The sequence below is a fragment of the Heterocephalus glaber genome, unplaced genomic scaffold (assembly GCF_053883595.1).
Source record: "Heterocephalus glaber isolate CG9 unplaced genomic scaffold, H.glaber_assembly_v1.0 deba00001472, whole genome shotgun sequence".
NCBI lineage: Eukaryota > Metazoa > Chordata > Mammalia > Rodentia > Bathyergidae > Heterocephalus > Heterocephalus glaber.
The window spans coordinates 88,860,843-88,874,435 of record NW_028258315.1 but is presented as its reverse complement, the minus strand read 5'-3'; the positions used below and the strand labels follow the sequence as shown (position 1 = coordinate 88,874,435).

Sequence of the window (13,593 nt, the reverse complement as noted above, 5' to 3'; positions counted from 1 at the left end):
AGCCACAGGGGAAAGGATGGAATTACAGAGCTAGGCAGAACTGTACGGTCTGCTAAGAACCAGGCATTGATGGAACAGGTCTTGCCTCTCTTGGAACAGGGTTTACCTCTCATAAGGACTCAGTCTCCTGGGGATTAGGATCTGAGACTTGTGTCAACTCCCCTAGGAAGCTATAGGCTGAGATGGTCTATGATCCCAAGAAAGTGAGTCAAGAGTACAGAAGTCAGAATCTTCTACACAAAGTCCCCAAGCTACCTCACTCTCTAGGTATGATAATAATCCTGAGTGGGGAAAATATATCCAGAATGAGTCTCTTTTGAAAATAAGTCAAGTTAAGCCAGAGGTGAGGCCTTACAAGGTGTTTTTTCCTTACTTAAAGAAAAACTAGTATAAAGAGGGGAGGCTGGTTATGGATTTCTCAACTTCATTGGCACTTTGGTCTGGGTAATTTTTGGTGTTAGGGACTTTCCTATGGATCATAAGATGCTTAACAGCGTCCCTGATCTTTACTCACTAGATTCTAGTAGCAACTCTCCTCTGGTTATGACAACCAAAAATGTCTCCAGACCCTCCTAAATGTTTTAAATGTTTCCGTGAAGGGCAACCCCCCCCAAATTGACAGCCACAGCTTTAGAGAATGGTTATCAGAGTCCAAAGCCCTGTTCGGAGATGGTGAGATAAAGTCAGATTTTCCTGTGTTTATAATTATATAAACATATAAATATATGTGTATATATGTTTATGTACACACACATATGCTATAATTGGCAGATTCAAGCTTGGACTCAAGTCCTGAGAGCCTTCATCACTGCACCAGAAAATTCTGATTTAGCATTTGGTGTGTGAACCCACTACACTGTCTATCCCTTGTTGTCTCCTTGGGTGATGTGGCTGCCTCATCCTAGCCTTAAGGGGTTAAAACTGGCAACTCCTCTTACAGCATCAGATCAGATACTTCCTGGATATCCTGCAACATGATGCTGCTCTTGGATTGGAAGAAAGGGCCACGGCTCTCCTTTGACCTGCCAGGTCTCAGAAGGCTGGAAGCCCTCTTCATTTCTCTTCCTCATTTTTAATGGATGACCTTTCCTAGCATCATGGAGCTGCTGTGAGGATGGAGATAACACAAATTATGGTGCTTGGAATTACTTAAGCTCTACAATTCACAAGCATTTAGATTATTTAACTGCTGATTATGATTATTTAAGCTGAAAGCTTATACTTCTCTAGCTCAAAAGATGTTTATATTTCCATTAAAAACCACCAGACCAAGGGCCCTTTTGACTGACATTTTTCATTATTAAAACTATTCATACAGTGCATGTTTTGGGCCAAAAGACAGCTATGTCTCTTATTTTGTTTTAAGATAAGGAAACCAACTTCAAAAGCTCTCCCCAACTAGTTCTCTTTCTGCTCCCCGCCCCTCCATTGCCCAGCCCCCTGTCTTGCTCTCCGAGGCAGGCTAGAAGAAGCATCTACCTGCCCTGCTTCTACTGGTTAATCAAATCTCTCCCTATTCCTAGACCTGAAATTCTTATGATGATATCTCAAGTTCTTCATTAGAAGACTGCACTCAAAACTTAGGATCATGGGCTACAGGGTCAAATAAATTTGTTTTTGAGTTCCAGGTATGGGAGCCTCAGTGTCTGCATCCACAGGAATGGAGCAAACATACTTCCACCATGTAGAAGGGGACAGTAATATGCATGTGAGGCACTCAGATCATGTCTGACATGCAGGAAAGCCTTAATAAATTGTTCATTGGTAGATTAATCCCATTACCAAGACCTCCATGCACTGAACATTACCTATGCCTAGGCCAGTTTAATGCTCCAAAGGCATTTTAATCACAGAGAGCACATTCCTCCTGGCAAGGATGGTAAAGGACTATCCAATATGCAATTTAATACATTTCAGTTCCTTCCCTGTCATAATTTGTGGAATACATATCTGGTTGGTTCATATATTTCATATCCAAAGAGTTATTGGGGAGAAAGGGATATGAACAAAATAGAGGGAAATTCTGCTGTGGTCATACATGATTTTGACATTTGGCAGATGATTCTGCATTCAAATAGAGTGCCTGAAAGAATAAAGAACAAAGAACTTATCAGCAACTTCTAAGTTTCATCTATGTTCCAGGTCATTTATTTAGTGGAATTATGGATAGAATCCTACTTGCAAGGAGTCTTATTGATCACCTTGTGCCCCTCTTCACTTGGGATGGAAATTCACCTCTACTGCGATGAAGTTCTGTCATATTGAACCTCCCATAGTTCTGAGGCAGCACAAATCTGTCCACTTCTTTTCTTATATGCCACTCCTTTTATAGTTGGAAGAAGCATCTGTCTTGTTGGCTTTCTCTAGACCTAACATTGCTCATCTATCAGCTATCCCAAGAATGATATTTTCAGGTATCCCTCAACCCATTTGTTCAATGCAGGACCCCTATGTTTTGCCAACTGTGGTATCCAGAAATCAACTTAAATATACACTAGACACACATGTGTACCAGTAAATGTCTGTTAGGAATATCCTCTCTACAGACATAGTTGCAAAATATTTTTAATGCTTTGTGAGACAATATACTGGTTGACTTCATTTTTTTTCCTTTTATCAGAGATTGATTGCTACCAATACCCTTTCCTTTCTCTCTATGGTACTAGATTCCTCAAATGTTCACTGGGCATAGTGGTACTCACCTAAAAGCTACATTTCCCTGCCTGTTTTGAAGTTAAGTGTGACCATATGACTTAAAATTATGGCCAGTAGGCCCCTTCACCCACACTAGATCGGGTATCTTTAGAATGTAAGCTCCATGAACAGAGGATTTTTGTTTGAAGTCTTTTCTGTTCACTTAACACAACCCTTAGATAAGTGCTTAGGGTTTAGATCAGTCCTTGCACAAAGCAGATGCTCAACAACTATTTGTTACATGAACTGTTAACTGGCTCAGATGTCAATGGATGGTATGTGCAACTTAAAGAGCAGGGAGATTCCTTTCTTTTTCCTCCTTTCTGCTGCAATATGGATTGGATAGTTGGAATTGAAGCAAAAGCCTTTCAGTATGAGGTGGAAGCTGAATGCTAAGAATGGCAAAACATCCAGACAGGAGCCTGGATATCTAATGACTACAAAGCTATTTGAGCTTCTGGAATGTAGAGCTTTATGTTCCTTGTATTTGAAGCTAACTAGAACATTTAATCATTCTAAAGCTATTCTTTATGATTAAGTTTTACTTACCTACTATAAGTTTTACGTACAAATGTTTTGTCTTCTGCTATGGGCTCTACCTACAGCTCAATCCAAATGAATTCTGAATGAGCAATATTTATCATATTTATTCCCTCCTTCTTAACACCTGTCTCCAGTCACTGCAGGTAACTTAAGGAGTTGCAACAGTCTTCATCAGTGTTCTCGATAACTCACATATCTTTTAGAATGGAGCAGGTAGTAAGCGGAATTAGAGTAGGATATTGTAGGGCACAGTACCATAGTATGTAATATTTTAAAAACAAGACTCTAGTCAAAGTTTTTGTAAATAGTCACTAGTGAAAGAACCATGTTGTAGCAAAAGAAAAAAATTGTTGACTAAAGTTAAATTGTAATTTGAAGGTGGGATCATTATGTACTCACTGTAATAAATGTACCTAACGTATTAATTGTAACAATATATAACTGTAGTCTTTTATTACTTAAAATCAGTTTCTCTTAAATGCATAACCTCATTCAACTCCCATAACATCTCTGCAAAACAGTGCAATTTCCCTTGCTCCCACAACTGAATTTATCAATTTAAGTAACAGTTGCCTCCAAAGCTCCTCTCTCAGGCTCCATTTATCCTCTGCAAATTGCCAGGCACTTAGGATTCCTCCCTAAAGAAATGTGATTTGTCTTTTCTCATGTTGGCATGAAGTAAAGAACAAATTGATTTTATCATTTTCTGCACAGTGCCTCTCCTTTGAAGGGTACTTACTTAATGAGTGGCTCTCTCAGAAAGGATCTCAGATCAAAGGGGCCAACAGGATAATGCCCTAGAACGAGCTGCTGCCTTACCTCACTGTAAATGTCCTAAAATAACCCAGTCTTGTGAAGCTATCTGGAGAAGATTTCTAAAATCCAATAATACCCAGTAAATTAAGATGGACTGCATGACATTATCAAGTGAGTTGAAAATGTAGAGGTCTGCTTAAAATTTGTATAAAACATAAGCATAGGAAATCACCACAAAAAGTCTAAGACATATATCAAATTATGTGACTATTAGGTAGTTATTAAAATCCTTATTATACTCAACGTTGTATACTAAGTGAAAAATATCAGTTGGGTTGCTTGTCAGCCTGTTAAATTACTATGGTAATTTAAATTGTCCCATAAAATGCACACAGACAGATTTTAAGTACTGTATCTCATGGCCCTCAATTCTCTTTAGCCACAGATATCAAATTCACCTGCCACAAATTAAATAACACAGCTTTGGTTACTGGAATGTAAGCTTATTAACCAGCATTAATAAAACTAAACATATAGAATGATGTTCTTCCTATACTTGGTAAAATTCCTTTAAATACAAACAAATATAACATTCAGTACGAGATGTTTTAGCAAGAGATTTTGGATGTTTTTTAAGTAGAGGAATAATTTTATACACAAGGAAAAGCAAATATTATATATCTGTGAAAACATATGCTTGGGAACTGTTTTTTTCAGTGTAGGAATAATGACTAGCAGTTGAAATACCAACAAATAAAAAGAAAAGTGATGAAGGAAATGGAGAAAAGAATCCAATATGAAGTAAATTCAAAGGCTCTCCTCTGAAATGAACCTGGCCTTAGTTCCTAAAAGGGTTCCAGACAATGGGAAGGTACTCATACTGTCCATGTCCTTCTGTAACTCAAATAACCAAGAGGGCCCTTAACTTCAGAAATGGCTTTCTACACGGGATTTCAAACTTCTTTGGTTATATAAGAAACTACATTTTCATCTAATCATTTATCTCTTCATTTATTTCCTTCATTTTACTAAAAATTCAAGTTTCACAAGGTCAAGGATCTTTTTTGCTGGAACAGTGCCTGTCACACAGTCGATACTCAGTTAATATTTATCAATTTTTAAACTAACTCATCTTTTAATTCCTTAAATGCTTACTGGATCCTTACCATGTGACAGGTTCCTAACATGTAATCTTAAAGGGAAACAATATTGCAAGTAAAATAAAATCTCATGGGAAATCTAAATGGGAAGAATCCGACAATATTTTCTCATTCTACATTCAATCTAAATTTAAAATAAGCAGTTCTCTGTCTACCGAAGAAGAATGGCAAAGAAAAATGTAGGTCAGTGTGGCACATGTCCTAAGAAGATATAACACACAACAAAGGTAAAATCGAAACAACCAGGAGTCCTTGTAGCTATCAAAAGGCTGGAACAGATATCCTTGTGATGGTATATACTTGACTGCAGTGGTAGTTACACAAATCTAAACAGTTGTGATAAAATTGCAAAACATACATACACACACACTTGGACACACACATGCATGTGCACACATACACATATCAGAGAAATCTGGGCAAGGTTGACAGACTGTACCAGTATCAATTTCCTAGCACAATATCATACCAGAATTACATAAGACTTTAACAATGTCCAAATGGGTGAAGATTACAAGAAAACTGTCTGTATTATTTCTTGCAGTCTATAATTACTTAAAATTAAATTAATAAAAAAATTAAACAGGAAAATATTTATGAAAACAATCTTTGCATAGCAAAGCATTGGAACTAAGATAAATGTTCACTAACGGGTAAACCTATATGACAGTATACTGAATAATTAAAAATACTGTAACACGATTCTAAATTTGTGACAAGCAAGCTGTTCACATTTGAAGAGGAAACAGAGTGGGACTTATAAAATATGCAAGTACAATCTAATTTTTTTAAAAAAGAAAAAGAAGCATTTGTAAAAGTACGCTCCAAAATATCATGTGTCTATTTTTACATGTTACAATCATGAGTGATTTTTTTCACATCACTTCTTCATATTTTCTCTTCTTAGAGATTATGTTGCCCTTCTCTTGACATGGCCTTACCCTGTTTCCTTCTAACACTGGACAGCCTCTCTTTTCTACCAGGGTTTGGAAACTGGTAGACCTGACTGAAGATACACTTACATTATGGGGGCCAGAAAGTGATGGTAACTTGGCAGAAAGTGATAATGACTATTAAAAATGATAATACACATTGGTTGTTCCCACTAACTTACTGTGATTCAACCATGATCAATATAACGAGTTGTAGGAGGCTGATGAACCTAGACGGGGACATCAAGCAGCATACTTAACCTTGTACCTGTAATCTCTATAGGTCTAAGTAAGGAATCATAAGCTGTGCTTCTGGGCCAGTTAAATAATGAATGGGTCCACACTGGGCTTAATGAAACCAGGCTTTGTTAATTTTACTAAAAGAATTAAGATAGGAATTTTATATTTATTTTGCAGTGGCAGCAGATTAAGCACTTCAGCAATACTGTGGCAATTCACCAAAAGTTAGATGCTATCTGAAATCATGAAATTAAGTAGGACAACATACTCATGGAAAAGGTTTATGTGTTTTAGAAAAGATTAATCAAAATTTTAGATAAATGGCACTCTTCAGAAAGTATATTAAGCAAATGACTTACTTCCATTGCCCAACAGAGCCATTTACACACATTTACACATCATCTTCTGTGTGCCAAGACCTCTGTGAATACCTCTTCCCAAGACCACCTCGTGCAAGTCATTATAAGAGGAAACTGGAGGGCCAGTGATATAAAGGACACTTCCCAGAAGTCATGCAGCTACCAGGTGGAAGCAAAAAGATGTCAAATCAGGTCTGACAACTCCCAAACCAATACACTTCACCATTCATCTTAAAACCTTGGAAGAATATGCTCTTTTGATAAACACGAAGTGATGAAAGTCGATTTATAAGGGTATAATACATCACTTTATGAGTTGCAGAGGTAACCTAGGAACAGCTGGAAAACAATGAGAACAACTAGAATACATTCAACATACAAGGAGGCACAAGTGCGACATGTGAATGAAAAAGTGACGCTGATGCAATCACTGTACATTTACTGTCAATATGAATATGGTTATTGAATATTGTTAATAAATTATTGATCAAGATTATAATGCTTCAGAAGCTATATTTTTTTCTTCTCAAGAGCTACATAAAATTCAATCTGCAGAATTCTATCTATTCATTCCTTCAGCAGTTAATGAGCACTTACTGCATGCCTGGCACTGCTAAAGGTTGCACAGATTTTGCTAAGACTCAAACAGATAAAAGTTCCAGATCCGATGAAATTCATAAAAGCTCCATCAGAAAAATGAAGTAGTAGAAAGGGACCCTGAGGTAGAAGACTTTGGTTTTAATCCTAGCCAGATGGCCTAAACAAATTATTTGAACCTCTGAGTCTCAGTTACCTCACCTATAAACTGAGTATAATATCTGTTTTCATTATATCATATTTTATTAGGAAAAAGCTATATATATTTATATAAATATATAAATATTTAAAAACCCACTTATTCTTTGGTCTTAGAGAAACTGAGGTAGTTGATGAGGCATAGGAATTTTGTCCTCATTATTAAATCCTTCAAAATATTTCATTCCATATTTCCCATGATCTAAGCTTTCTGGGTTTAATGTCAACCATGTGTAAGACTTGCTGGGTCACTATAAGGTCACTCTTCCATACGCAGCCACCAATTTTAAAGTCTGTGCTACAGGATTAAGATGCAATAATCAGGTATGTTTCATCTATTGTGGAAGCAAGGTGAATTTAAATATCTTAGTGATTTCATTTTAAAACATACTGTTTTTTGACTTTTTGTTTCTTTAGAAACAAATGTATCTCAACTGATTATTACTAAAATCTTTCAGTAATACTCTTATATTCTTCCATGATGATATTATTTCACTGTGAGAATGAAATAAGAGGTAGATGTAGGTGAGTATATAATAGGATCACAGGAAGGACCATTTCTAAGCATCCAACTCAACTTTGTTGATTAAATAAAGAAAACAATTCGTTTCAATCCAATCTCTTTAGACTTACCCAAACTCTTCCCTCCACCATGGTATTTGGGTGTGGGTGTGGGTGTGGAAGGGGGTGGAGATTTTGAACTTATTTTTATCAACCCAGGAAATCAGAGTTCTGCTTTCTAAACAAAAAGGTGCCAACCTTGAGACGAGGAAAGCCAGCACAAGCCAGGCATTGTACACAAGTGAAAAGTATATAATTAGCAAAGTTACAGTCACTATTAGGAAATACCTCCTCAGAAAAGTTTCCACTTAACTCAGAGCAGTGCTCAAATTACCATTGTGGTTAAAGAGGTCTTTGTCTCTTTGCTGGCTCAAGACCTTTGCGACACATCTATGAACCCCAGGGCTGTCCACAAAATGCAGACACACATAATCTTATGCTGGATATATATTTATAAAACAATATATGAAAAATGTGCAAATTGAGACATCAAAGTTATAACTTAAAAACTAAGAAACATGATCCCAGAAATGACTACCCAAGTGTTAGCCAAATTGTTTTTTTCTCTGAGTTCTTTATTTACCGTCCTGCCCCTTTCCCATCCTTAAAGAGAGGTCAAGAAAACAAAAATAGGTACTCACTTCATCTCCAGGATCTCTTCCAGCTGTTTCCTTCTCTCTATTCGAAGGTTGGCCAAGTGTGCTTCCTTTTCAGCCAGGGACTGCTGTGTGGAGGCGAGGCGTGCTTTGGTAGCATCTAATTCCTGTCTGGTCTTCTCCAATGCATTCATCAGTTCCTCTATCTGAAAGGTACATGGAGCTCTGTGTGTGATTTTACCTTCATGGAAGCACAAGGCATTCCTTGCTAGCCTGTGTTCTAACAAATCCAAAGGAACCATAACTGTTCTTTGAGCCCAGTTCTTTGTCACTGATTAAAAATAAGTGTTTTCAGACAAGAAATGTCAAAATTTTTCCAAGATCCACATTCAATTGGATTGCCTCCATAACCTTTGTGGAACTACTTAATATATTTACTAGAAGAGGAGGTTGAGTGGATTGACCCAATTTCTACCTGGGTTTGGCAGAAAAAAATCCTTGATACCTTTTCACAGTTAGAGGAATGTAACACTCAAAATCCATTTTTCCTGGAGTATTATACTTTTGTGTGTAGGCCCCAGAGTACTGTGTTAGGAAGTTAATCAACGCTTTTCAGATTCATTCATGTTTTAACGGATCAAAGCCAGGTTTAGCCAAAGCTATTTGAAGTCCAAGGGGCCTCAGACACCCCACTCTCCTCACCTCCACGACTCACATTCAGGAAGCTAGATTTGTCCAAAGGTAAACAGAATTCCAGCCACAAAAGGTTCACGTTTGGTTTGCCCCTGAAGTTTGAGAGGGTTCTAAACTTGAAATAAATGACATGTAACTTTTATAGGGTGCTAATATACCATAGGAATAAGCCAGACTATCAAATATACAGGATTTTCAGCCAGGTCCCAAAAAATTGAACCAGGGAGCCCCAAGGCAAGGTCTTATCCTACCCAAACTACTGGGGTCTTTTAAAAACCAACAGACAACAAAACGGGTTGGTGTTTATGGTTTGTTCCACAGACTTCCATGGAGAAAACTGGTAAAATCTCATCATTTTGATGGGCTACATCCTCGCTGCTGATTCAAAAACCATGGTTTTAGGCAGTTTCTAGATTCCAGAGCTGATGTTTGGGTTTCTGAGCCACCCCTTCCAGCTGAACTTGGCAGCATGGGCTCATCCATCACTAAAGTCAACAGAACGCCTTTCAAAATGTGTCAATGACATGTTAAGTTTCAATTCATAAGAACTTTCTACACCATTTCTGCAGCTTTACATGGAATTTATTCAGAATAAGCATTATAGTTCACATCCAAGGTAAATTACATGCTTTTAAGATTCAGAAAACCTTCCATTTTGTGCTGATAAAAAGAAGAAACTTAATGACCATGAAACTTAAATCAAAGCTGAAACTAAACAGTTTAAAAAGGAAGTCATATAAAGGATAAACCTATGAAAGTCACAAAACCATACCTGTTTACCTACAGAATAGCACTATTCTTTAATTTTTATAAATACAGAAAATTTAAAAAGCAATTATAAACTTTCTAAGTTTCTCATATAGTTTCATAGAGCATTACAAATATGCCTAGAAGCCCTTACACAAAGCAATACATTATGAGGCTAAGTCAGAGTTTTTAGTTTTCTTTCTTTGTTTTCCTATTTTTTATAATTTGACAACAGTGTTCAAAAAGCATCATGGTCCTTCCACAGACCAATTCAGTAAATCTGCCTGACCTTCCACATGGGATGGCTGTGCCCTCATGACCCCATTTCCTGTCACAAATTGTTCTTTATGTCAAACACACTATTGATTCCAGAGTAGAGAGGGAAGTTTCAGAGATTCTCAGTGGAATTCTCTCTCATTAGCCAAAGCTGAACCCTGTGCTCAACAGACATTGAACTACCCAACTGAGCTTCCAAATTCTCAGGTCACTTTCCACCAGACTGCTTGCTACAAAAACTACCTAGTTTTACATTAACCTAACTTTAAACAATTATACTTTAGACTTAGAGTCACAACTTATAGTTGTTTCAGCAATAACTGCACAAAGAAACCTGGACACCCAGGAGATGTTTTACCTGATGGAAATGCCATCAGCTCCATATCAGGTGATATTGGTATCATCAACACCTTGGAACCAGAGTTTTGACACAGAGTTATAGGCCAAGGCCTCCAACTCTTTCCAATCCTTGTGTCCCTGGACAGGAAGTATTGCACACTATGGACTACGTGGGGACACTGATAGCTCTCAGACTTTCAATTTCATAGACAGTGTCCATTTTTTCTCCCATGTTTAATGTTTTCAAATTCTATAAACTATTTTCTCTACCGAAACAACAGGAACATTAAAAGCAAGAAGAGCTGAGGGTATAGCTAAATGGTAGAGCAGTTGCCTAGCATGTGCAAAGCCCTAGGTTATATCCCTCGTACCACCAAAAAATAGCAAGAAATATTTTCGCTGGTGTGGTGGGTGGTCTTTAACATGGTTCACAATATTTCTGTCTTCCTCCTTACGTACACATGGTAGGACCATATTTCCCCTCTCCTCTTAGGTTGAGCACAGCTTTGGTCAATAAAATTCCTGCCATTTCCAAGGAGAAGCATGTAAATGCTTGCACTCAACTCCAACCTTCCCCTTTCCTTGCCATGGTGATTGCCACAATATGTTTCAGATGACACCTTTTTGCATGGTGACAATAAAGCCCGAGGCCAACCCATGTCACATAAGCAAGATATTAACCTTTACTGTGCTATCCCCTGTGATATCCCATGCTATCTAACACCCTGACTTTTCACAGTCACTCATGTTTAAGTCAATAATTTGTCTCATCTCTTTTTTTAAAAAAATGTCCATTCATCACAAAGACAAATAGTTCTATTTTGGAAACATTTTTCCCCTTTACCATTACCTTTGAGACCCTGAGATCAGATCCCTTTCCCTTCCACATAGAGGATAGTACTAAAAGTAGTTATATACACATACTTGTTCTTGTTTGTGTGTGCTTACATGCGTGTGCATATGCACCTGTATGTCTCTATGCACATCTCTACCCCAAGTAAGGACACGTCTTTGCTTCTTCAGCTTCTCTGCACATGAGCATATGTCTCAGTTGGGCTTACTCTTATGATACAGAATTAGCAAATGGATAGCTAAGTGCATGCATGGGGATAAGAAATCTCTATAATAGAAAGCAGTGTACAGAAATAGAAGAGAGAAAGAAAGCTAGTATTGAGACGGGGGAAAGAGTGATGTTTTGTTTTGCTGTAAGTGCTCTGAGTACAGAATAAGTGAACTGGGGAGGAGAGAAAGAAGGAAAACAATTGCAAGTGGTTATTTCTGGAGCTACTATGATGTTTCTTAGAGACAGAAGTTGGAATTTGAATTTCCCTTTTGATTTTCTTTCAGCTACTTTATCTTTGAATGTAGACCCCACAGCAGATGTTTTCAAATTGCATTCTCTAGATCACTCACAAAGGTGTCTGAGGCAAATAAACAGATTAGTGGAATGGGAGGAGGAAAGTGAATCATCAGAGAACCAAGTCTAGCATCTCAAATTCAAATGGAGCATCTCAATTCACTCTATTTTTGTTGCTATTTTATTTATGGCATTACACATTACACTAAGGATTTAATATAAAAATTTTTCAGATTTCAATGTTTTAAAACAGTAAGACTGGTTAAAAGCATGAATTATGAAGCCAGACTTTATTAATAATACCTGCTTTACCACTTGCTAGTTATGGGACCTTACAAAAGTCCTCTACAGCTATAGTACTTCTTGAAGAATCATTGCAACTATGACATGAAGTTATGAATGTGAAGTCCTTAACACAGAGAATGGCAAATATGAAAATACTCAGTACAAGAGGTAGCACAGAATAGTGGTTAGAAACATAATTTAGGAGCTAGACTACCACTTACCAGCTGTGTAACTGAGTGAGTTATGAAACTTTCTAGCCTCAAGTGCCTTGCATGTGAAGTCGAGATGATAACAGAACTTACCTCGAAGAGGTTTTTTTTGAAGATTAATTGAGTTAACATGTGTGAAGCTGTGAGAACAATGCCTAGTACCTGGTGTTACAGAAACACTATCTTTTATTAACATAGTTCCTGGTCAAAATTATTTAATCTATCTTATGTTTTCTTGGTACTGAATCTAAGCTTTTGCACCTGGTGTCACTTACCACACATGGATACACATCCATAAATGTGTACACACGCCCCTGCACTGCCCTACACTCTCTTCTCTGCTTGCCAAAACTGCCCAGCCTTCAAGAGTCTGTCTACAGCTGGCCTCTTGCATCTTGTGCAGTGATGAAAGGCTGGAGCTTTGAAAGCACTCAGACTGGGTCAAGTTTTCATTCCACCTAAAAGATCTCTGTGACCTTAGTTCAAACTTAACCCAATGCTTAAACTTTGCTGCACATTAGAAGTGCCTGAAGGAGGTTTAAAAAAAATCAAGATTCTCTGATCACATTCTTCCTAATTGAATAAAAATGTTTGAGAATGGGAGACAGGAATCCATATTTCATTAAAGATCCAGGAGCATGGGGCATGGTGGTGTATGTCTATTGTCTCAACATTCAGGAGACTGAAGCAGGAGAAGTATCTTGAGTTTGAGCCCAGCCTGGACTACACAGTGAAACTCTGTCTCAAAAGCACAAAACAAACAAAACAAAAGAAACACTACCAAGGTGATTCCAAAGTGCAGCCAACCCTGGAAGCCATGATTGTTACTGGCCTTTCCATAAGTCTACAGAAGCCCCCATAACGCACAGGGTGGGGACAAAAGGTTTCATACAAGGTGGATATAAGCACAAAGTGAGATCATGTATGTGAAGTACCCAGCCCTCTCTGCTCAACACTCTCCAAGTGTTTGGTGCAGGGCAGTTCCTAGCCATGCTACCTCTACCTATGCTACCTCGCTGTCTATGGCTGCTATGAGCAAAGGAAATGCTTA

At 37.7% G+C, this 13,593-nt stretch overlaps 1 protein-coding gene across 30 annotated transcripts in view; it reads right to left on the bottom strand.

Moving 5' to 3' along the window:
- Positions 1-13,593, bottom strand: part of Erc2 (ELKS/RAB6-interacting/CAST family member 2) — a 1,049,338-nt gene that overhangs the window by 377,264 nt on the left and 658,481 nt on the right. For 28 of the 30 annotated variants that reach the window (XM_021244028.2, XM_021244029.2, XM_021244031.2 and 25 more), the window contains one exon: positions 8,682-8,842. The exons of the other annotated variants lie outside the window; for them this stretch is intronic. In XM_021244028.2, coding sequence (XP_021099687.1) covers positions 8,682-8,842 — 161 coding nt within the window. The remainder of the gene's footprint in view (positions 1-8,681; positions 8,843-13,593) is intronic. 30 annotated transcript variants of the gene reach the window in all.